Source organism: Lepisosteus oculatus, chromosome 22 (assembly GCF_040954835.1).
Source record: "Lepisosteus oculatus isolate fLepOcu1 chromosome 22, fLepOcu1.hap2, whole genome shotgun sequence".
NCBI lineage: Eukaryota > Metazoa > Chordata > Actinopteri > Semionotiformes > Lepisosteidae > Lepisosteus > Lepisosteus oculatus.
In genome coordinates this window covers 6,862,463-6,886,455 of record NC_090717.1, presented here as the reverse complement: position 1 = coordinate 6,886,455, position 23,993 = coordinate 6,862,463, and the positions used below count along the sequence as shown (strand labels likewise).

At 42.6% G+C, this 23,993-nt stretch overlaps 2 protein-coding genes across 11 annotated transcripts in view; one reads left to right on the top strand and one right to left on the bottom strand.

Annotated features, from left to right (window-relative positions):
* The window catches only part of kdm2bb (lysine (K)-specific demethylase 2Bb), a 78,234-nt gene extending 63,064 nt beyond the window's left edge, over positions 1-15,170 (top strand). For 6 of the 7 annotated variants that reach the window (XM_069182303.1, XM_069182302.1, XM_069182304.1 and 3 more), the window contains 7 exons: positions 1,981-2,068; positions 4,112-4,407; positions 7,836-8,758; positions 9,316-9,479; positions 10,786-10,947; positions 11,729-11,947; positions 12,913-15,170. In XM_069182303.1, coding sequence (XP_069038404.1) covers positions 1,981-2,068; positions 4,112-4,407; positions 7,836-8,758; positions 9,316-9,479; positions 10,786-10,947; positions 11,729-11,947; positions 12,913-13,094 — 2,034 coding nt within the window. In that variant the 3' untranslated portion in view covers positions 13,095-15,170. The remainder of the gene's footprint in view (positions 1-1,980; positions 2,069-4,111; positions 4,408-7,835; positions 8,759-9,315; positions 9,480-10,785; positions 10,948-11,728; positions 11,948-12,912) is intronic. The other variant, XM_015366126.2, reaches the window with a different exon arrangement.
* A 459-nt stretch (positions 15,171-15,629) lies between these two features.
* LOC102690561 (E3 ubiquitin-protein ligase RNF34) overlaps positions 15,630-23,993 on the bottom strand; it is an 18,867-nt gene continuing 10,503 nt past the window's right edge. For 3 of the 4 annotated variants that reach the window (XM_069182310.1, XM_069182311.1, XM_015366133.2), the window contains exons 3-8: positions 23,086-23,475; positions 21,432-21,494; positions 20,346-20,547; positions 20,233-20,262; positions 18,744-18,785; positions 15,630-17,538 (exon numbers count right to left, since the gene is read on the bottom strand). In XM_069182310.1, the coding sequence (XP_069038411.1) occupies positions 17,354-17,538; positions 18,744-18,785; positions 20,233-20,262; positions 20,346-20,547; positions 21,432-21,494; positions 23,086-23,475 (912 nt within the window). In that variant the 3' untranslated portion in view covers positions 15,630-17,353. The remainder of the gene's footprint in view (positions 17,539-18,743; positions 18,786-20,232; positions 20,263-20,345; positions 20,548-21,431; positions 21,495-23,085; positions 23,476-23,993) is intronic. The other variant, XM_006640226.3, reaches the window with a different exon arrangement.

Sequence of the window (23,993 nt, the reverse complement as noted above, 5' to 3'; positions counted from 1 at the left end):
TCCATGCCCGATATGTATTTTGAGTATATGAATTAATTTATTTTGACATTTGCAAACTGGTATTGAGCAAGCCGTTTTACATCAGGGGCAATGATTACCTGGAAGAGGGAATCAAATATCCCAGTGTATTAAAAAGCAACAATAAAATCAGTATATAGGTACCTTTGGGCCATCATAGTGATTTTTGAATTGTTAGAATGTGGGTCGATACCTAAAGAATCAAAAATTCAGTGTTTTAATATAAAAGCACATGACATGCCTGCCGGCCTGCAGCATGCCAATGGCCCTCTCCCTTGCTTCTGGTGACATTCGAGGCATTATAGAATGCACAGAAAACTGACTAAGGTGACCTGATCAGGCATTGTTCCACCTGGACCTCGTTGGGTAAAAGTGCACCTAATGAGCTTTTGTATGATTGGCAAGTTGCAATGTCTCACTGCACAAGCTTTATTGCTGGTCAGCGGGCTTAAAACAAATCGACAGCCTTTTGTGAAAGTACATAAGCTGTAACTAGAATATCCTCATCTCAGAAAATGTTGTGTTTCTTTTTTCCCTCAGTATGTATTGGATGTGTGTATTTATATGTACTGTGTGGGTGCAGCAGGTCTAGATAAGGCCTCCATCCTTTCTGAAGCTGGTGCCCTCTCATAGGATGTATGAGTGCATTTATATTTAAGTGCTGCAAAAATATTTGAATATTGTAATACGTACATTTCCATATGTTAAACACTTCAATCATTTTCACAAACTGCAGTGGACAGAAATAACGTGTGTAGTGCCGTTTGCATTGCTGAAAAACGAGTTAGTGCAGAGTGTATAAAGTAAGGGGACAGAGCCCTTACCAGTTAGCCTAATGTGCGCAAATGCTGAAGGACCTACACCTGCTACAGAAGGAATAACCCCTAGCACTTAAAACTAAAGAATAGGAAATCCCAACCCAAATGAAACCCACACAAAATTGCATTAATGGCAGCACTAACGCAGGTCGTTGGTGATTTATTTTGAGCAGATTTTATCCTAGAAAAGATTCCATAAATTGGCTGTTTTTACCACACAGTTAAAGTTTGTGGGGGGTGTGTTGCTTCTCAATGTCCAGCCACCCTCTCCTAACTGAAAGCTAGGATAATAATAAAATGTTTGAGCTGAGAATAATAATTGACATAGAACACCAGTCCAATGCCATGCTCTTAACATCCTGGCATCATGCGGAGAGCAAAAGCTTTACTAAGTTAAACCTTAGGTTACTAAGGTTGTAGGAGGGAGGTCGGGCCTATGACCAGTGTCCACTGCACGATTACCGTGCTCTGAACAAGGAAAATAACGTCAAATTTCATATCTAAACAGAGGGTTATATCCTAGACAAAAGTCTTAAAGCCGTCTTGCTGGGTGCACATGCAGGACTTTATCCGCTCAAGGCTGAAAATGTATTTTTTTAGAAAAATATGGTATTTGAGACCAAACAGGTGGTTTTTCTATTAGACGTTTTGATCTGCTTTGTCTGCAGTGTTACATCAATAAGAATTAAATAGGACCGATGTTAAATTTCCCTACCTATATATATATTAGAAATATACAGTAACTGTGTCTTGGTCATTGTATTTTGTTTTGTTATTGAATTAACTGAGTTGTTTTATGTGGTTAACTACATAGTTCTGTGCTATCACTTTATAGCCCACTGATTTCATTTGCTGCGGATAAAGGTGTTGGCTAAACAATTTTAGTGATGATTCATTCGTAGCGCATGTTAGTTACTCTAAAAGAAGCCGGAGTACAGGGACTGTGGTGTGCTGCCTGCTCAGTAAGGCGGTCTGGGGAGGGAGGTGTTAAACTGCGTTTGACTTCAGGGGGAGTGTAGATTGTGTTACGTTGTTACTTTCAGTTCCCTGTCAGGCCAGAACACAGGATCAGATCAGTTCAGCTTTTTTTCTCCCCTGAGTGCAGTTAAAGCAACTCAAATCACTCACTGTCTCTCCCTCTCAGGTCAAAGATGCAGGAGGGTTGGTGAACGATGAGCTTCCAAACTGCTGGGAATGTCCCAAATGCAACCATGCTGGAAAGACTGGGAAAGTAAGTATCAAGAAGGGTGTGGGATCCCTCTTCCTGAGGGTAAGCTACGAATGGATGGGCAAATAGTGAAGAGATCAAAAGCGCTGAACCATTTTGTTTCCTTACCATCCACAGCTGTCGTAAATGAAGCTCTCCAGGTGCGAAAGCCATTCTGTTCTGTTCAGGCTGGGTTATTTTACATTTCCGTGGAGTTCTGTGGAGAAAATAGTGACTTGCTATTTGAGTGCCGTTGCTTCTCTCTAATTCTGCGAAAGCTGCGATGAACTTGGCCTGCTTAAAGAGTTTGGGTCTGGCCCTTTCTTCAGAGCTCTGACGGGGCTCTTCACGATGGCCACTGGGAGACGTGCGTTGCAAAGGAAAAGAAATACCAGTAGAGCTGATCTCTAATGCTGTTTGTGTTTTTGCATACCTGAAAACGTATCCTATGAAAATTTTATGAAAATGTCTTCCATCGGTCTCGGCCATCATTTGAACCCAGGCTTGTTTTTCCAATCTGACAAGCTGTTCCAAAGAGCTGCACTGTGGCATTAGGTTTTCTGCTTCTTGCTGTGGCAAAGATGAATGACAGCTGTGGTCACAAGGCACACTCCCCAAATATCAAGACAGGCTGGGTAGTTACAGCATGTGTTCCCATTATGCATTGCAAGCTGCAAAGTCTTTTATAATACCCTCTAGACTTTTTTGTGCTTGATCTTGATAAAATATCATTTCCTTGTAATTTGCAGAACATTTTTTGTTATGCAAACTATTAACTGCATGGTGTAACAAAATGGCCAGTGCATTTAAAACAAAATCTAGAAATTGCTCTGAAACCTTCTGCAGCCTGCCTCGGGTGCTGTAAAGGTTTCAAGTCAAATACTTTTTTAATGCAAGTCGACTCTCTTTTGATGTGTAGGAAATGCTTTCTGTTTGATTCATGTTTGCTTTAAATTAACAGTATTAAATTGAACATTTTTGTGACATGAGATATAAAACCACACAAGGAAACAAACATGTAAGTGTTTTAAATGGTAATCACGAGATACTTATCTCATCTTGAAATCAAACAATATTTCTTGCAATCGTTTTCTCTTCCCCTTACTCCTTAGAAATTTGGTAACATGTGGATGACATGTTTTGTGTAGTTAAAGATTAATAACCATCTGCTTACAGATGCAGTGAGATGAGTCTGTAGTCACGCATCATCAGTTAAATCTTGGCTCTTTATTACTGATATATCATTTACTGTATGTTTGCTTACAATCATATTAAGTAACTTCCTCAATAGAAAAGCCAATGGGGATCAGAATTCACTAGATTCTAAACACTTTAAAGGGCTTCTGAGCCTTTGTGTGGGACAGTATTGATGGAAATTAACCCATCTTAGGATCTCCCCCAGCAAAGCTCGAGCCCATGTGTACAGCTGGGTGGGCTGGAGCGATTGGAGGACAGTAGATAAGATAAGATCTATTGGCCATATACAATTTCTTTTTGCATACTCCAACTTGCTCTTCGTGAGACACACAGACAGGGAGAGAAGCTTGGGGTCGGAGCGCAGGGTCAGCCATTTATACGGTGCCCCTGGAGCAGTTGGGGTGAAGATCCTTGCTCAGGGGCCCAACGGAGTAGGATTCCTCTGCCGGCTGCGGGATTTGAGCTGGCAACCTTCCAGCCACAGGCGCAGATGATCCTTAGCTACAGTGCCACTGCTCTGCCCCATACCTGACACAAAGGTGCAGCAGTTTGCCAAACCCATAACCTTCCTGTAATGGGACCAGGGCACTACCCACTGCCCTGTGCTGCCCCTCTCATTTTGGCATAGCCGATTCTGCCCCACCTGGTGTTCCTGCCAGAAACCTGCGTGTGTTCCTCAAAAGCGCGTGCCGGCCGAGCCAGCGGTCATTGCTCATACAGTGCCCACAGCATCGGGGAAGAGGGCTCAACGTGTGCTCCGAGCGAGTGGCTTTACCCAGCCGGCACTTGGGAATATAGATTTTTTTAACTGCATTGTTCCGATAGGCATAAGGTATAAAGTTGTTGTGTTCTTTTTTTTCTTAAATTTTGGCCTACAAGCAAAAAAGAGGACCAGGGTTTAAGTACGCCTCCAACTTGCCAGGGTCCCTGCTGAAGGAGCAGCGCGTCAACCGCGAGGTCAAGGAGGAGGCCGAGCCCGCGGCCGCGGCCAAGAGGAAGGCGGAGCGCGAGGAGAACCCCGGCAAGCGCAAGCCGGAGGAGCCGGCGAAGAAACGGGCGCCGGCCCTGCTCCCGGACGCCCTGCCGCGGCCCGCGCCGGAGGAGACGCCGCTGAGGAAGAAGAGGAAACTCTTCGACAAAGGGGCCGAGCCCAGCACCAGGAAACGGGTATGTACTTCCTCTCTGCGCCGTCTGTTTCTGGGAGCTGGGCCCGAAGGAGGGATTCACGTCTCTGCCATCCATGAAGCCAGCGAATTAGGGATTTAAGGGGAGGGACAAAATCAATACTGTAAGAGTAAAAGGCTGCAGCTTGATGAACCAGGCCTGTAATCATTCAGCCCCCTCGCTGAACTGTAACCACCAGCTGCTTTTGTATTTGCTTTAGGTTTACATCCAGAGGGTTTCATTTTCCCCCTTAGCAGATTTCTCCAATACTGCTTTGGAAAAGTGGGGGTTTAAAAACAATGGGAGACGTAGTTTGGGGCTTATCATACGTTGGGGATTTCTTGAAATAAACGAGACGACCATGGACCGGTCCTCAGACCGAGAAGGGTCTTTCAGCTTTTTCTGCCCCGTCTGAACTGCACTGAAAATTAATCTGGAAAAGGTTTTTTTTGCTCATCACAGTTGTATAGAAGGCTACCCTCACGTTTTAATGGTTGAACGCAAAATCCAAATCTGCGCCCTTATCTGTATATTTCCTCAGCCATGAGAATCTACCAGAAGATGAAGCCATTAGCAGCTATAGATGTAAGACTTTCTGCAAGTATAGGGACTGAATTAATAATCCTCAACACTCTTCTAGGAGACAGGCATTGTGTTCACTGTTTTTGGGGATGTTTATTCCTCTAATTAACTCCTATGAATTGTATACAGCTAAGTGACAGAATTTCAGTAACCGCTGCACAATGTCTTCTTAATCCCTTCATTACAGCTACACAAGACGTTCTAATGAAATTCAAAACGCGTTTCAGGAACATGCAGAAATGACCCAACGTGTGTTCAAGAGGTCATGCCATTAGTTCTAGCATAATTTCTAGCTCTTGGTACAATACAATGCTACAACAAATACCGTGCCTGCTTATTCACACATTAGGTTATTTGCACAATTCACTATAAAGCATTATGAATTTGATTAGAATGTCGCAAAGTAGCAATTATGAAGGAATAATGAAGACATTATGCACCTCCATTCAAATAAAGTGTGACTGAATTTTCTTGTTTGTAGGTTCCTCTGAAATATTTTTCTCTGGAGAATCGTTTTCAATTTGAGAGTTTTTGATGTTCAAACCCCTCTAAATGCACTGCTCTGCACGGCAATATTCCTGTAACCGAATAGAAAAAGATAACAAAAACAATTATTAGGAGATACACATTTTTGGTATATCACATTGGGGAAAATTCTTTTGATTGGTCTCTCGTAGTTTTATAAACATTGTTTTTGTGAAGAATGAGACTAAAAAGTAATTTTCCCAACTGCAAAAAACAAATGCTTGAGCACCTTTTAATACATATTAAATTCACTTTCTCCAATAACAAGGCTTTTTTGATAACTTTTCCACATGTCATTTGTACTTCTTTTAAAAAGGGTGCTTTCCAAAATATGATTTGAGAGTCTAGTCAGCTTTGAATTGTTGATCTTGGGATCTCAAAATCCAAACAGACAGTTGTCTTGATCTGTGAAGGGTGATTGATTTTGTGTTTTTGTATTGCATTATAGTTCACTGTGAGATTCCTCCCTCGTGACTGGAGAGCTGTCAGTAGTGTCACACTGGAAATTTGGAGGTTTACAGGCCCTCACATGGGAGTGAAATAAACACGGTCCAGTTTGAAGACGGTCTGAATAGCTGTTTGACGCTAAGAATCCGATTGCTTTGGCATTTCTTTGCAAGCCCAGTGCTTAGAGTATTTTTACTCTTAAGAGTAAATTAGAGTATTTTTATCAGAGCACAAAGAAGGTCAGAGTTCTGGCCATCCAGATGAAAGCTGAATGTCACTGTTCTTGTTCCCAGTCTTAGTGGTGAGCACAGCTGATGGAAATGTTCTAGTAAAGCACTGACAGTATTTCAGAGCTTTGTAGAAGGCTGGTTGGCTGTTTTAATGGAAGTAGTTCAGGTGGGTAGCTGTGTCAGCATGCGTAAGCTGCTGAGGAACAAAGAAAACACAACGTTTTGGCTGTGGAGTCTTATTACACCCGAAGAAGGCTTCACAGGCGAAACATTGTGTTTCCTTCGTTTTAAGGCAAGATGTGTCCCCAAATACATCTTCAATGTAAGATAGCAATGCAGAAAATTAACTGAGGAATTGTAATGAAAAATACAATAAACTGCTGGTACAAGTATTTGCAGTATAGCAAGATGAAATAACACATTCTCTTTATCTTTGTCTTGAGTATTTGATATCTGTTTCTTTGTGCTGTAGGAATTCCTGATATGCTAATCAACCGTGTTTCTCTGTCAGTGTTTGCACAAAAAGATTCCCAATGTCAATAATGTGCTTCCTGTGCACATTGCTGACCAGTCAATAGCTCTCTGCAGATTCCAGGTTGCAAATTATATTGATTTGATATTGGATATGGAATGATCTGCATGGAACCCGTAGCGCTCGATTTCACCTCCTCAGGCCTCCTCCTGTGTGTCGGAAGAGTCCTTCAGCAATGTTGCACTTTCACCATGAGTGAGCCACAATAAGCTGCCCTTGGTTTCTGTGGGTTGGGAAGGGCTCAAAGTTGTAAGAATGAAAATGAATGCCAGCCAGCAGTATGACTGCAGCTCTCTGGAATTACTGAATGGTGAGGGTTTTGGGTTGTGAGGTTTAGCTGTGTTTTGTTGATTTGTTAGGGCTAGAATCTCTCCTTTGTTTGATACGACTTTTAATGCCTGTGAGAGGACAGTAACAAAAGGGAGATTTTTGTCTGGAGTCAGTTCTCTCTCACAATGCCCTGTTTATTATTTCTTCTCTGAATCTTTGCACACAGATCTTTGTTCTTCAACTTGTACATTAACAATATTTATTCTTTTACAGATTTGCCCTTAAAAACTGATTTCTATTGATGTTATTAGAAAGTGCAAATATGTGTTTGGTAGATTTCCTAGGAGACGTAATGGTGAACATAGCAAAGGTGAAAAATGAAGGGACACCTGCCCGTGATCTTCCTTAGGTTGCCAGTACTCTGTTGATCCCAGTATTGTGTCCAGCCATGTTTGATTCATGTTTGAGTCTCTTGGATTCAGCTATCAGGTGTGGTCATGTCTCGTAATTTGTTGTGGATCTCCACAACCTTTTCTGTAAAGAAACACTTCTTATTTTTAGTCCTAAATTCATTCCTCCTTAGGTTCCATTCATGTCCTTGGGTGGTAGTTTCACTGTTACTTATGAAGTAATCCTCTGAGCTACTTTGTCTGTACTTCTCAGGATTTCAGTACTTCTATCAGATAGTCTCACCTAAGACTGCGAGAGGTTCCTTTATAGTTGGGAGTCTCCAGTAGGATTACCAGTAAGGACTGTGATCGTGACACCTCTGGGGTGGCTCCCAGGCAGACCAGGTGGCTGGGTTTCTTGCTGCCAGTCACTCAGTCCTTCTCTCCTCCACACAGAGGAAGTCCTGGAAGACGCCAGACGACGCCAAGCCCCTGCTGCAGATCAAGACCGAGCAGGACGAGGAGTTGGAGGAGGAGGAAGAGGAGGATCCGGAGGGAGAAGAGAAGGAGGCCGAGGAGAGGGAGGCGGAGCAGGAGAGAGAGGCGGAGGAGGAGGCGGCGGTAGCGGCGGCGGCGGCGGCGGCAGGGCCGGAGGGAGAGAGGGAGGAAACCGAGGAGGAGGCCGGCTGCGAGGACGGAGGGGAGGACCTGCTGGCCGTCCCCCAGAAGACCCCGGCGCGGGAGAGCGACCAGTCGCGCTCCAGCTCTCCCCAGGCCGGGCCCAGCAGCGAGGGGGGCAGCGAGCCCCAAGAGAAGGGCCGGCTGAGGGCCCGGCGAAAACGTCGGCTGCCCAACAAGGAGCTGAGCAAGGAGCTGAGCAAGGAGCTCAACCTGGAGATCCAGAAAACGGAGGACTGCCTGGCCAACGAGAACTGCCAGCCCCTCAAGTCGGAGCCTGAGAGCGAGAACGAGGAACCCAAACGGACTCTCAATAACGGCGGCGAGCTGGGGAGCGAGAGGCTGCACCACAAGAGCAGGGAGATGAACTGGACGCCCCGAGAGTTGCGCTACCACCATCACCACCATCACCAGCAGCAACCGGCGCAGCAGCAGCAGCTGTCCCCCCTCGGCTTCAACCGGAGCCCCCCCAGGACGCCGGTCTCCGGCCGCCCCCCGCCGTCCCGCTCGCCTCCGAAGGGCATGCAGATGGAGCGCCACGTGATCCGGCCACCCCCCATCAGCCCGCCGCCGGACTGCCTGCCCCTGGACGACGGGGAGTCCCACGTAATGCGCCGGGAGGTGTGGATGGCCGTGTTCGGGTACCTCACGCACAAGGAGCTGTGCGTCTGCATGCGCGTCTGCAAGACCTGGAACAGATGGTAGGTTCCTCTCGCGAGAGGGCGGCTCTTACTGCCCCGCTGGCGCCTTCTCCGGCTTGAACGGAAAACACTAGGGGATGTCAGGAACATCCAGTGAGAGCTTGGGCGTGTGTGTCGTAGTGCGTCAACGACTTCTTTTGCCAGAGTTTTTTTTTAAACTCTGGAGAAGTGCTACAGCAAGTGATGTGTGCTGCATATGAACAGTTTTGCCAACGTAAAAAGTAAAAAGGTGTGTTTTCTTTTGTCCTGTTCTTCTGCGTCTTATTGTGCTTCAAGACGCTTAACCTGGTTTGTGGATTTAGGTTGTCATAGCATGCCCCTTATTTTTGGCCAGGATGCCTCTTGTCATGTAGCATCAATTAAATGAGGCCCCACAAGGCTGGTATTACTGGGAATCTGTGGAAGTTACCTGTTAATGATGGACAGTGATATCTCCTTTTTAAGACCAGCACAGAATGACTGTGGCCGAAGACACTGTCTGCCTTTGGGCATAGCAAATGGGTAAAATGATTTTTTGTGATTTCTTGACAAAAAATGTCTTTCTGCGGTTTGTCTAGGTGCTGTGATAAGAGACTGTGGACTAAAATTGACCTAAATCGCTGCAAATCAATCACCCCCCTCATGCTCAGTGGCATTATACGAAGGCAGCCGGTGTCCCTGGACTTGAGCTGGACAAACATTTCAAAGAAGCAATTAAGTTGGCTCATTAACCGATTACCAGGTAAGAGGAATTAAAAGTCTGGGAGCTTGCGCTGCCCTGTGGTAATTCTGTTGGAAAAACACAAGCTATTTGTGTAACAGTCAAAATTAGCAGTGACTGTTGAATGAAAAGGGGAGAGAAACTTTGTTTTTAATGAAGTGTACTCTTAGAGAAATGCAGAGCCTCCAAAAAACATAAAAGGCTAGAACGTCTGTAAAACTAATATTTCCTCTTCTGCACTGCAGTAGTACGGGTGAAGAAATATCAGAATTAGGATATGTTTCATTAATGTTCAGGTGTCATTGGACAAAAAAAAAACTTGGAAAAATGGACAGTTGCTCCAAAAAATGTTTTCAGAAAACAGCACTTCCTCACGAATATACCCCACCTATGGTACAGACCAGCATGTCTGAAAAGGGACCGGAGCAGCCCCTGGTGGTCTCATAGCCATGAGTGATCTGTATGTTGTCCAATGGGAATGCGCTCCGCATGCTCTCATTTATAAGCTTGTTTGCCATATTTTAGTGCTCAAAGGCACAATTTTCACGGTATAGTCATTTGATTAGACCGACAAACTTTATAAGCACCCTTTACATCTCCCAATACACTGGGATTTGCCATAATTTACTGGAGCTTTCAGAGCTCAGAGGAAAACAGCCAAATTGCTTGCTAGGAACCATTTCCAAAAAATGGACCATGACCAGATGCCCTTGTCAGTTAATTTGTGTCTCTGGGGGATGCCATCCTTTGGATGAATTTTTCAACTAAGTAAAAAACCCACTGGTATGTTTGAAGTAAGTCTTCTCTAAGACCCAACACTACTGTTGCAGTGTTATCCTGCATTGCAACAAAGTGATTTTTGTAGCTCACATTGCAATAGTTAGGTATTATGTCTTGTGCAATATTTCAAATATGTGAGAGAGACAGAATCTGAGCTACCTAACAATATTCAATTTTCAGGATGAGATATTAAACCAAGGTTCTGACTTCTTGGTTTTTAAAGATCTTGTGGTACTGTTAGTAGGAGAAGAAACATTAAAAACCCTGGTATCCTGGATAACTTCTCCAATGGGCTTACACAGTATGAGCCCTGTAACGTTTGCCCTACATTCAACTGAATTGATTTCTCTCGTCTTTGTGATCTGCTGTGTAACGGAGCTGCCAGCACATTATGACATTACAGGTGGGCGATGCATTTCCATGGGGATGAAATGGGTCCTCTTTCATGTATAAAAAGAGCTTTGGGATTCATGAGGATGAGAATTGCTGCAGAAATGCAATTTGGAATTCTTAAGAAGGTGTGTGGTTTTCTGTCCTCGTTCTGCAGGTCTCAGGGTCCTGCTCCTGTCTGGGTGCTCTTGGGTGGCCGTCTCTGCACTTTGTACCTCCAGCTGCCCCCTGCTGCGGACTCTGGATGTCCAGTGGGTGGAGGGACTGAAAGATGCCCAGATGAGGGACCTCTTGTCACCACCAACTGACAACAGACCAGGTAGCTTCAGATAAAAAATCATATCCTAAAAGCACATTTCATTCTTTAGAGGTGGTGTGCACGTGGGAGGAGTCTGTTGTGAATTGTCAGGCTTGACTGCTTGCTTCTGGTCAGTGGTAATGATTGTTATGCAAGACAGTGACCTCTTCTGGATGAGAATAGGATAACATGCCTGGAGTCTCTTGAGACTTTTTTCTGACAGATTCTTGGGTGTGCATGGATATTTCAGGTAACTCTAATTGGACAAGAATTGCTCTTATCGATCTCCTTCGGGATCAGGGGAGATAATTATCCTCTTCTGTGAGGGACATCCAATAAACAATGAGTGAATTGGCTAGACAAGACCTTCATTTTGTACAAATTCATAGTTCATAAATTGATTAAAGAAGATCCAGTGTTGCATTGAGTTTTTAACCCATTGCATTGCACCAAAGGTATTTCATGGTACAGGAATACATGTCAGGTCTAAATAAGACCAGTTAAACAGTTGATTAATTTTCCTCATCCTCTTGCATATCTGAAGACCCTGGGCTGTCCTACAGCCTTGAGATTTGACCAAATGTTTTTTCTGTGTTTTTAAGCTGCTCCTGTGCTGTTCGGTTGCCCAGGGAAATGAGAAATCACATTTGCTTTCCTACGCGTTGACACTGTATCAGGATCATTTCTAACTCCTTCTTTATTTCAGCAGACACCCAGGCCACTGTTCTTTTAAAAGCTAATTAAGACAAAGGAGTTACACATCCCCGGTTTCTGACTTTCCCTTTTCTATTTCTATGTACAGGTCAAATAGACAATCGGAGTAAACTGCGGAATGTTGTAGACTTACGTCTGGCGGGACTGGATATTACTGACGCCTCCCTTCGTCTTATAATCAGACACATGCCTTTGCTTTCCAGACTGGACCTCAGTTACTGTAACCACATAACTGACCAGTCCATTAACATTTTAACCGCAGTGGGAACGACAACTCGGGATTCCCTAACAGAAATTAATCTGTCAGGTAGGAAACGGAGAATTCCAGTCAGTGCATTAACACAAACATACCTTCACTGAAACACAAACTGTAATTCATCATCGTACTGTTGCATTTTGACTCAGGATGTGCAGAACTGAATTACTGGTACACAGATAATCAGTTTTTGCTGCTTTTCTGTTTTTTTTTTGTTTTTTTCATTGTTTGTCTATGTATGTGGGGGGTGAGATCTTGTCATAGTCTGTGTAAAAATTCAGAGCTTGTCCGATTAACCCATTAATGCCCAGGTTTTGTGAGTGCCATATTTCTAATGTTAGCAATACCTCTAGGATATTAGGTTTGCACATCATCCAGTCCATGTCATACATAGTTGTTTTAGTTCAGTGGTGTCAAAACATGAAACTTAGCTTTGGGACCTGAGCTAAACTATATTATAAGATCATAGTCTTCTAAATTGGGCATTACTGGGTTAATTAAACTGGGATTTGTTTTTTTAGGATGATCTGAGTCCGTAGTCACCTGACATGATTTTGGAAGTCCAGAAAGGCCGCACACTTACACTTAAAATCCATTTACTGTATTGTGTTTTCTATTCTTTGATTAATGTGATCTTTTCAACTCCCTAAACTATATATACATATATATGATAATCCTGTGGAAACTTAAATGTTTTTTCTTGTTGTTTTTTTTTTTTGGAAAAACCATCAGCTCACCAAACAATGTAGGGCTCATGTATTCAGGTGCATACTAATAAATACCCAGTAATTTTCATCTCTGCCTACGCTATTTAAACTTGAAAGCAAATTCTTCAGTCTTTGTATTTATATACCTCAGGTTGATTGAAAAGTGCTTTATATACATGCTGCATTTGATAATTCCTCATGCATGTAGCACTGCATGGTTAATGTTGAGTGACAATAAAAATACAGATCGTGAATTGTAGTTACTCTTTTTCTGTTTCACACTTAGCTTTAATTTTTCCTTCCCTGCAGTTTGCAATAGGGTTACTGACCAGTGCCTGACCTACTTCAAACGATGTGGGAACATCTGTCACATTGACTTGCGGTACTGCAAACAAGTGACCAAGGAAGGCTGTGAACAGTTCATAGCAGAGATGTCTGTAAGCGTACAGTTTGGACTTGTAGAGGAAAAACTGCTTCAGAAACTGAGCTAGTTAATACTGGACATTAACACACAAGATATAAGTAACAAACTGCCCTCCTTTCAAATGGAACAGCAACATGTGGTTTCTCAGACTTGGTTGTTTTTAACTTGGGATTTTTTTCACATAAAGGGGATAATCAACAACACTGGAGAAAAAAAAAAGAAAAACAGACCAACAGACAACAGGTGCAGAAACATAAAAAATGATTTAGATACAGAGGATTGGAGATCATGTTTAGGCCTCGTTCTGGATATTGCTTCCCCTCAGCCCCAGATACTGAAGGAATCAGGCTCATACCATTGTCCTGTTAAACCTTGAATTTTTTTTTTTCTGAAAATGGGATTTTTCAACTTGTACAGAATCTGGGCAAAACTTGGCTTTGTGGAGCGAATGTCAATAAAAGCATGTTGGTTTTTTTTTGTACTGTTAAGAATTAACATTTAAGTTGTAAACTTGTAAAAAAAAAGTCACATTGTGTTTAAGGAATATGAAAGGACCACACTCAGTGCAGTCATTTTTTTTTACCTTGTTTATTAACGATGTTGTTTTGTTACAATACAAACCTCATGCATTATTCAGAAATATTTTTGTATGAGAAAGTGTTTGAAGCTCTCTATATATGCAGTATTGAATGCACCCTGGTGTATCATTTTAATTGACAGTTTTCAATCTGCATTTTTCTTTGGCTGACTTTAACCTGTACTTCAGATTTATGCTTAAAATAGCTTGTCCAGATCGAGGTGTTAATATATTAATTTATGCTGTGGTGTTTTATCTGACATAGGTATTCAGACATACCAGTTCAGAGGTACTTTCAGATGCCTATGTATCAATGTCTATTTCATTGTCTTTATACCTGGGAAATCTAGGAAAACAATTTGCACTGTTTGACTTGAATAAATATAGCTATTTTTTCCAAGGTTCATCAACTATTTATATCGGGAGGGTTGGAGGGCTGTTTTGTATAGACACCCTATTCTAAGAGACCATTATGTACCTATAACATGCTTTAGCTGTAAATTTTAGCAAATGCCTGAAATTGTGACTGTTTAATATGAACTAAGCACTAGGACTTGACCTTTCTAAAGCAGAGAAAGGATCCCAGAATCTTTTAAGGAATTTAATTCATTTAAATTGTGAGTTCTGAATTCTAAAAACCGTGCTTACAGATATGCAACATACATAATTTAAAGTAACTAGACCCTGTCAGAATAAGGAGAACACCATCTTGCTGCCAGCTGTTTCTGTGGTACCTTTTCTATATATTTCATGTTTTTGCATCATTATCCACTTACAGTATTTTTTCCTCAGATTAAAAGTCTTGTGCCTTGCAGGCAAGAGTTGGAGCCATCTAATTATAGCAGGTTGAGTATATGGTTTCGTACTCCTAGATGATTTCTTAGGGGTTTTTTACTTAAATCACGTCATTTTATATACACCAAGCATAATTGCCTTTTTAAAAAAAATGAAGTTCATTTAAAAATGAAAATTGAAAACGCGGATCGGGACAGTTACCTGTACAGTATGCCGTTACCACTTTACCAAATAGTATTTGCTTCCTTTTTGATAAATACTGTACAAGTAAAGTTGATATCAAACCATACCAATGCTTCAAGGGGTGTGTATTTACATGAGGTGTATATATGCAGTACACTTACACCTATATGAGTGTACTTGTGCACCTCAGATGTTTGAGCAGGGAACTAATGTATGTTTAAGAGTTATATAAATTAGGAAGCCTGTTAAAACTTGGTTTACTGAGGGCAGCAATGTATGTAAAATTAAAAAAAAGTTGCCATTTATACGTTCCAAGGTTTTGCGTGGGTGCAATGAGGGTAATGGGTAGACTGAAGTTCAGTGAAGACGCAGGCAAGCCAGCTTTCTGCTTTGGATAGCAAACGTTTTGGGGGAAAAAAAAGTTCAGACCAAGAATGGAATTTAAAATGCCATATTGTTGTTATCAGTTATTACAGATCACATTTCAGATGTGCAGGAAGATATATGTATAGATTTTATTTTTTAAAAGCACTTCCCTATGAACGAATTTGAAATACCGGAAAAAAAAATAAACTGTGTTTTTCCTTATGTCTCATACTTTTTTTTTTCCTTTGAGAAAAACAAAACAAAACAGATGAACTACCATGTGTAAATCTGGCGGTTTATAATGAATTCTGTCCAGGTCAGTACTTTTTTTTTAGCATCATACATTTTAACACGGAGGTTGTGTGGGGGAATGTGGGCCTTATTAAATCCCTCCTGCTTTTGGGGTTTCATCGCCAAGATCTGATAAGCAGCCTGAGTTTTCTTCCTAGACCAATCTGAAAAAGTGGCAGAGGGGTTTGAGAGCAGATGTCTCAAATGCAGACCCTCTTAGTGGGGAGGGGGAGAGGGAATTTGTCCCTTTCCTGCTGCCCACAGGGGAAAGTGAAGGTGCTTCTTTAAAAATCGGATTTGAGGATTTTGTTTACTGTGCAACCAAAGGATGCAGATCTATAAATGTTACAAGTGTCTGTATTCAAACACGAGAAAGTGGCACATGCTGTATAAATAGTCAAGGTACTGTATTTTTATTAAAGTTTTTTTTAATTACCAAAATAAAAAGTTCAACATTCCAAAATACAAAAACCAGACGTGACAAACTTTGTTTCATAGAACACTTTCCACTTGCAGTCTGCTCCGTTATTGTTGTAGGTGCCTGTGTGTGACTTAGTGATATAGCAGCATTTTTTATTTTAAGTGTTTCAAAGGTGCTTTACATCTGAATATGTTTGATACTTTGAGCAGAGCAGAGCATGGGAAAGCCATGATTTAAAGAAGAAATTAAAGACATAACTAAATATTCCACCAGAAGCAATAACAATGAATAAAGAGGGGATCCCAAGTCTTCTACTGTATTACTACTTTTCCATTGATGTGTAGGCGAACCAACATCAACATCATTAACAGTTCAACCAGCAACAATACACTTTTTACAGGATGTTAAACTTGGTAAAACTGAAGAACATTGCTGCAAATCAGATATTAAATCATTAAAAAACATACATCTTATAGTTTACAGCGATATGAAACATATAACTGTGCAACAATATTCCCCTTATAATTCTACAGACCCAGGGGCATGTGTAATAACTTGCATTTCTTTAATTTTTCTAATGTTTAAATCTAATTGGTCAACCAACTCGTTAAACACGTTTGAATAAACTAGCAAAAAATAAACGCAAATATCCAAAAGTCCACACCCACATTATTTAATTGTGATCTGGATAAGAAAATAAGATGAGGGGGTGGGTTATGTCTGATGATTTAGCACCTCTTACTCCTATTGAGAACATTCAGAAATGAAATCTGAAGCGATCATTTAAAGTAGAAATTTTTGAAGTGTTACTAAAAAGTTTAATGGCGTGCAAGGTTTTGCCACTATACTGTAGATCTTATCTTAAAGGAGCCGAAATAAAAGCTGTTCTTTATTGCTCTGTTTGGGCATTAGAATTCCAGGTCACTATTAATTCAATGCTGAGATTAAACCATCCCAATTTGAACTACTGTATGTACAGTATTTCAAATCCATAGTTCATGCTCCCTGACCACAATCTGTGGTTACAGATATGCTATAATAAACATAGATTCCCCAGTGGAGATCTGCCCCTGCTATAGTAAGCTAATTAAATATGGAGACTGTTAACGGAGGAACACAAAAACATTGTGTTCTTCACCAGTTAAGCACCTGAAATAATGGGATAGAAATATAAATACATTATTATATTCTGTCACTTGCACATAAATAGTTTGGTACCTGAAGAGTACACTATTTTGTATCGCAGCACATTCTTTTGAAGTTTTACTGGGGTGGTTAATTTTTTTAATAATGCTCTTCTCATTTTAAACGCTAGAAGCATCTAATCATTCTGAATTGGGATAAAGACGTTTAAGTAGTACATTGTGCATACAATTCGTCTCGCACATAAAAAGTAAAGACTTATAGTTTCAGAATAAAGTAATCTATTCATTTGTGTTATCCCAATCATTTCCTCCTAATATTTTCAAGCCTACTTTTGCAGATTTTTATTAAAGGGCATTTAATGCAAATGATCTTAGCTGTAGCTAGAGCTTCAGTACAAAAAAAGGCAATTGCAGTAAAGCTGAAAAAAATCAAACGTTTTATTAAAAAAAAAAAGCCATTTTCACGTATGGCATTTTAATGTCCAAACGAAAGAAAAAGAAAAATGTTGATATCCTAGAACACTAAAGGATGAATGGATGTTACGTCATTAGGACTTGAAAACGTGCACAGCCCGCACTACGAACTGGCGACAGATGGGACACTCGCTCATTCTCTTCCCACACTTGGTACAGGTGACCATGTGGCCGCATTCCAGAAGCACGCAGTCGATCACAGCATCCATACAAATCCGGCACAGGTTATCTTCGTTTGGGAGCTGCATCTTCTCCCCCTCTGCAAAAAGCAAAAAGACAGGTGTCATTTTACAGCAACACCCCGGTTTGCTTCAGGTCTGAGTCCATTGGGAAGTGGGACTTCCCAAGTGAAATCTCTGCAGGCTTTGGTGATTTTCCATTCGCTACAATATGGGTCTTGTATACGATTTCATTTTGACAATCCAGCTCAACGGCCCGAGACTTCTTAGGATAATTCAAGGTCAAAAGTAGGTTAGTTGACCTATCAAATAAATGCTTCATTAAAACATGCATCATGGAAAAACATGAATTTGGTGCCTATGCTAATACACTAAATAGTTGCATGACAATAGTGGGCACAAAATAGTTTCTTGTTGCTCTCTTTCACATCCTTCCACACTGGCAAGACATCACTCACAAATGGTGGTCACTGGGGCTGATGTAGCGCCCTCTGGTGTGTACAATCATTGTCTATTTTCTGAGGCACATTCTTTACAGCCATATTTGTATGCGTTTTATAGCTATGTTCTCTATGGAGCCCGGTTTTCTAAAAGGCCAACAGCAGTAAAGAAGCACCCTATACAGTAGATATAAAACTTGACATCAGCTCACTAAGGAGAGGTCATGCAGGTTTACAGATTGTGTCTGGCTCTGAATTGACTGAATTGTGCTTCCATGCACAAAGATCACTAACAGGAACATTATCTTGACTTTAAAATTCTTCCTTCACAATTCTGTGAATATACTGGTGCTCTTCTGCATCTAGTAAGAGTAATTCCTCACATTTAAGCGAAAGCCCATTGCATAAACCCTTATAAATAATCACATCCCTTTAAAAAAGTAAGGCCACCTAAAAACTAAGACTCATTTTCTTCTGGAAGGCACATAAAAGGGAACAATCAAGGGTTTGATCTGGTGATAAAAGTACCACGATGAAAATTAAAAATAAAAGATATCAAACAAAGGTAAATGAAAATGCTACATCAATCACAAAATGCTGATGCTTTGACTGCCATGCTTTGGAAAGGATTCTTGAGTTCTAAGGAAGAGGCAAAAGGGGAGAATTTCCTCCACCTCTTTAACAGCATGCATCCCTGCCATCTTGTGGAGGACTGTGCAGTATACATGCGTTTGTATTTTGTGGATGCTTATAATCATGTTCAATATAATCATGTGGAAGGACAACACTGACAAGAAAATAATGGTAGGGTGGTACTTATGAAGAGAATACTCATCTCATCTTACCTCCGATTCCTCCATTGCAGATTGGCTGAGGATATGCTACCACTTATGGAGAGTGAAGCACAGGTGTTAGAAAACAGCCTCACTGTACCCTACACTTCATTTCAGATACACTTTTGTGTATGGCAGTCAACTGTAACCTCATTTATACTACCAAACAAATTCAGTTACCTCCTAGAACAGAAATTAGCCGTGCTGAGGATAGTGGGCTTTTGTAAGGAGAGCACTGCTCATAAAGATGTCACTCAACTTTCATTTTTCCAGGGTATATTCCCTGCACATAGCTCAAATGAAGAGGAGGTAAAGAGTTCTTCACAACTAGTTTGTAAAACGAATTCTTGCGGGCATTTAAGAACAGAGTTTGTATTTATGAATTGGCTTCATTACTCTGCTCTCCTCCCCACTGATAGCTGATGTGTGGGGAGCGTTCTGGCGCACTATGGCTGCCGTCGCATCATCTAGGTGGGGCTGCACATTGGTGGTGGTGGAGGGGATCCCCATTACGTGTAAAGCGCTTTGAGTGGAGTGTCCAGTATAAATGTAAGCCATTATTATTATTTGTTTACATCTTAAAATACAGACTTCCTACATCTCAGGGCAGCACTTTGAATTCAAATCAACAATCAATGGGAGATGGGTCACACGAGTTCAACTCTTGAAGACCTGTAGTCTCCTAGCTGTCAAAGCAACACCCTGTCACCACCCAGCTGTTAGGGAAACAGATGCGATAATAGTTTGAGTGTGGCGATATTCTGACAAACTGTAGTATTGCAGAAAATTGATAAGCTGGGAGTCACTTCTGGGTAACATGTCAGATTAGGGGTTGGAAATGGTATTTGGAATTCTTTATGAATAAAATATTTATAAAGTATTAGTACAGTGACATATGCCATGATAACCAGCCTTCTACTGTAGATCAGTACCAAAAAACCCAATCCTGACCAGTCAGTCAACCACAACCCATATGCCATTACTAAGGAGTATTAGTAATATTTTTTATAACATGTTAGTAGACTGTTAATACACAGTTATAATGAAGACCTAAACTGAAGTGTGACCCAATTCTGGAACCCCACAGACAAGAAAGTGTTAAGGCATAATTTCCTTTCATGGCCAGGGCACGGGAGAGGTGTTTTCATGCTCTGGAAGGGATATATACTGGGTATTTTGTTAAACGACATTACACAATCTATTTAAATCCTGTCCCAACCCATCCTTTTCCACTCTTTTATGCTTTAATATCATCAGCACCAATGTAGGGGTATTAAACTGAGTCATGAAGTAATACTGTCCCCTTAATGGTTTACAGAAATACTGTTCAGCTAAAAACAAAAAATTCTAATGTAACAACTCTTGTTCGGTAGCTTTGCTGATGTTTTATTTGCCAAAGAAAATAACGTGCTTACAAAGCAGTGTTAATTGTCACCCATATGATGCAGTGACTGAATATTGTACAGTATCCTGAAAGAATACAAAAAATGTGTACTCTTACCTGCAGTTATGCTGCTGCTCACATTTTCCACTGCAAAGAAATAATAAAGGAAGAAGTGAAGGGGGTGTCTGAAGTGACTGGCCCGCGCCGAAGGAGGCACGCCTGCTGCTTACATGACTTCCTGTTCTGTTCGTTCTCCCGGTACAGCCTGCCGACGCGCTCCACCAGCTCCCACTTCTCGCAGCACCCCGAGTAATTCACAAAGTTGCGCGTCAGGATCTCTTTGAGCTGCCGCACGGACAGGCCCTCGATCTCGTCTGCGCTGGAGACGTCCGACAGGGAGGCTCTGGCCCGCTTCCGCGACAGGGTGCCGGCCTGCGGAGCGCAGGGGAAGAGTGAGACCGCGCTCCTCTCCCTGCTCCCTCTGCCCCGGGGGGACACGGATCCCGGCGCAGCGCGGAGCGGTGGCTCTGGGGCTACGGATCCGCGCCTGGGGCTGGGAGGTTGCTTGTTCGCATCCCGCGGCCGGCAGAGGAATCCTACTCCGCTGGGGCCCTGAGCAAGGCTGTTAACCCCAGCTTCTCCAGGGGCGCCGTATAAATGGCTGACCCTGCGCTCTGACCGGAAAGAGAGACGAAGGAAAATAACTGTGATTTGGCCACCAAGTCACACACTTCCCAGTTTTTCGCCTTCCAGTTAAATGACCTGGCGCGTCAGCTGCTTGCGTCAGGCCGTACAACACAAACGTGTGCTCATTTCACTGGAGAGGGCACTGCCGTGGCTACTGGAAGACCTTTAGAAGCTGAGGTTAATAAACACAATGACATCATCGGGTGATGCCACACTGGCACAGTGGTTAACACTGCTGCCCCACAGCGCTGGGGCTCTGTCTGCGTGGAGTTTGTACGCACTCCCCATGTTCGTGTGGGTTTCCTCAGGCTTCTCCGTCTTCCCCAGTCGAAAGACATGCTGGATGGTTTATTGGGTTCTGGGAAAATAGGCCTCCATGTTGGTTGTGCGTATGGCTGTGTCTGTGCCTTGTGATGGACTGGGGACCCCAATTTTTTTTTTTACCCGTTGTTTTCTGGGTCCCCCGCAACCCTCGATGGAAAGAGGCAGATAGAAAATGGTTGGATGGACACTGGTCGGGGTATAGCAGCCCCACTGGTCCCCTTAGTTTTCATTTACCTTTAAACTGCTGTAGCCCACTTTCCCCATCTGTTACAGTCCAGAAACAAGACACCAAGTTGGGCACTTACCTCTTGAACTGCATTTTCATTTTGTAGGTTCAAGAGTGAGAGTGTTGGACCGTCTCCCTGGTCCTGAGGGCAAATCAGAAGAAAAACGCATAACGCACTGCTGGAAAATCCCCTTTCTTCTGGTCGGCAAATCAAGTCTTAATCAAGAGTTAGAAAGTGTACTGCTTAAATGTCGTACAATTTACACTCCCTCGAAAATTAAACAGAATGGTTCTTAATTCCGGGCCTGGCAGCCCAGCGACCCTGGGTTTAATTCCAGACTGGGGTGCTGTCTGCGTGGAGTTCGTATGTTTCTTCGCGTGTTCATGTGGGTTTGTGCTGGGCGCTCCAGTTAACTCCAGGTAATCCAGCCCTGGTGTGAGTGTCTGTGTCCATGGCTGTGTGTGCACGGTGATGGACTGGCATCGAGTCCAGGGTATATCCTTGCCGGGATAGGCCCCAGCTCCCCCACGAGCTTGTACTGGGTAAAGGCAATGTGGGATTTGTTTGTAGATTGGTTTAGACATGTCTAGATAGGTCTAACAGTACTGATAAAACACTGAAAACCCAGTGAGTGCACTACAAAAGGCTCAGAAAGCAATACATGGTACTGGACAGTGTTGTTGTTGTAGCACTACATTGCACTTTCTGCACTTTCCTACCAGCATTTCTGTATTGACCAACCAGTTACATAGCATAATAACTGCTTCCTTTTTAAAAAGGCATTCTGTATACAAGGTATACACAATGTATATATAATGTACACTGTAAAAATTATAATAGAGAAATTTCCCAGCTAATCTTTTACAAAGGTTAGCCGAGTTGAAAAGAGATTAGTATGCTATGGAATGCAGTCCTGTATATAGACAAAGCAAAATTCTCCTGCTCTCGGCACAGAGAGAAAAGTCTTTAATCAAGATGACCTAGGCTTGGTAGATGACTTATTGCTTATGATCTGTTTTACTGCAGTAGCAGCATGCTGCGATTAAAAGGGGACTATTTACGCTGCTAGAGATGCAAAGGTATAATAAAAAGCATGAAATGACAGCTTTAGTCTCTACCACACTTTAAGCCATTAGCTAATGGGTTGCATCCCACTAAAACGACATGAGTGTTTGAGCTCCTGTGTCTGCGAAGATCCACGGTGATTTCCAGCCCCTGCTTCAAACCACACATCCAAAAGGACAGAAACTCACACTCGCACTGTCCGCCTCTACTTCTAAAAGGCTGCCTGGCAAACTTCAACATCCCACAACCCCCTTCGCTACAAGCAACGCGCTGGAGAGGATAATGGAATTCAGGGATTTCCACTTAACCTCCATTTTGTTAATAATGCATACAGCTGCCAGCTCTGCATTTCCCCCTCCACTGCAGCTCCTCTTAGGAAAGACTGACATTCACAGCTTTAGTTAAGTATATTTAGGCAACAAAATAGTTTACTTGTAATTAAATGGAAAGCTTTCAAGTCGTTTCACAAGGGTGTGTCACGCACACTGGCATACAGACGCCTGCGGATAGACAATGTGGGTCCACGAAGGTGTATAAAGTGATTGCTAATAATGTCATGTAAAACAGGCGAAATCGTGGTTTTACTCCACTACTGGAGCTCTTGTTGGAAAACTCAATGCATGTTCGAAATCTCACAGGAAGGAAGTTCAGAGAAGCCAGCCGATACCTGATTCGTGGTCCCTGAGCTTCCTCTTCTGCCCAGTTCTTCTCCCTGAGGGGCAGACAGCGACGACTGCAAGGATGTGGAACGCACAGTGGACAGTGGGGTGGTGAAGATCGACCTGGAGTGCACGCTGCCCGAGTCCGTGTCGTCCTCCGCGTCCGAGCCCTGGTGGCACAGGACGAGGTCCACCAGGTCCTCCTTCTCGCGGCACGTGTCCGTGGGAATGTTCCTCAGCGTCAGGTACTGACGCAGGTCCTTCACCCTCAGCCTCATGAGCTGCGGCCTCTGGAAGGCAGTCCCCTTCAGCAAGTGGCACGTGGCGCACCTGCGGAGGTTCTCCTGCAGCACCGAGCACAGGGAGCAGAAGTTCTTCTTGCAGTCGCAGCAGATGTGCTGGAGGAGAAGGCCGAGACAACCAGGTACGTGAGCTCAGGGGTGCATTTCCAGAATGGAATGAGCACTTCAAGGCAAGAGGCATCGTCTAGACTTCCCCAACACCACTCCTGTGCATCACCCCTGCATGACAGACGATACACTACTGCGTTCATATATGCCCCGAGTTTTGCTTGGTGTTTTTTTATGCCAGAGTTAATAGGGCTAGAGCTACATCTCTCGATCCGAGTTAAATACATGGCGAACACCGATCAAAGGAAGATGAAGGGACATCAGTGGCCCAGGAGAACAGAGGGACTAATGTATTAGAATGTATTTTTCTTGTGACAAAAGAAAAACCCATTAGCTGGTCCAGGGAACAAAAATCAATGTTTCCCACCTGCAACTGTCTGCTTCTTTAAATCAAGTAACCAGTATAGGGACAGGGAGTCTGTCATTCGGATGTAAATGATAGAGCAGTAAATACATTCAGCTCTGGGATTTTGAATTATAGCTTGTAAGCAACTAAAAAGAAAAAA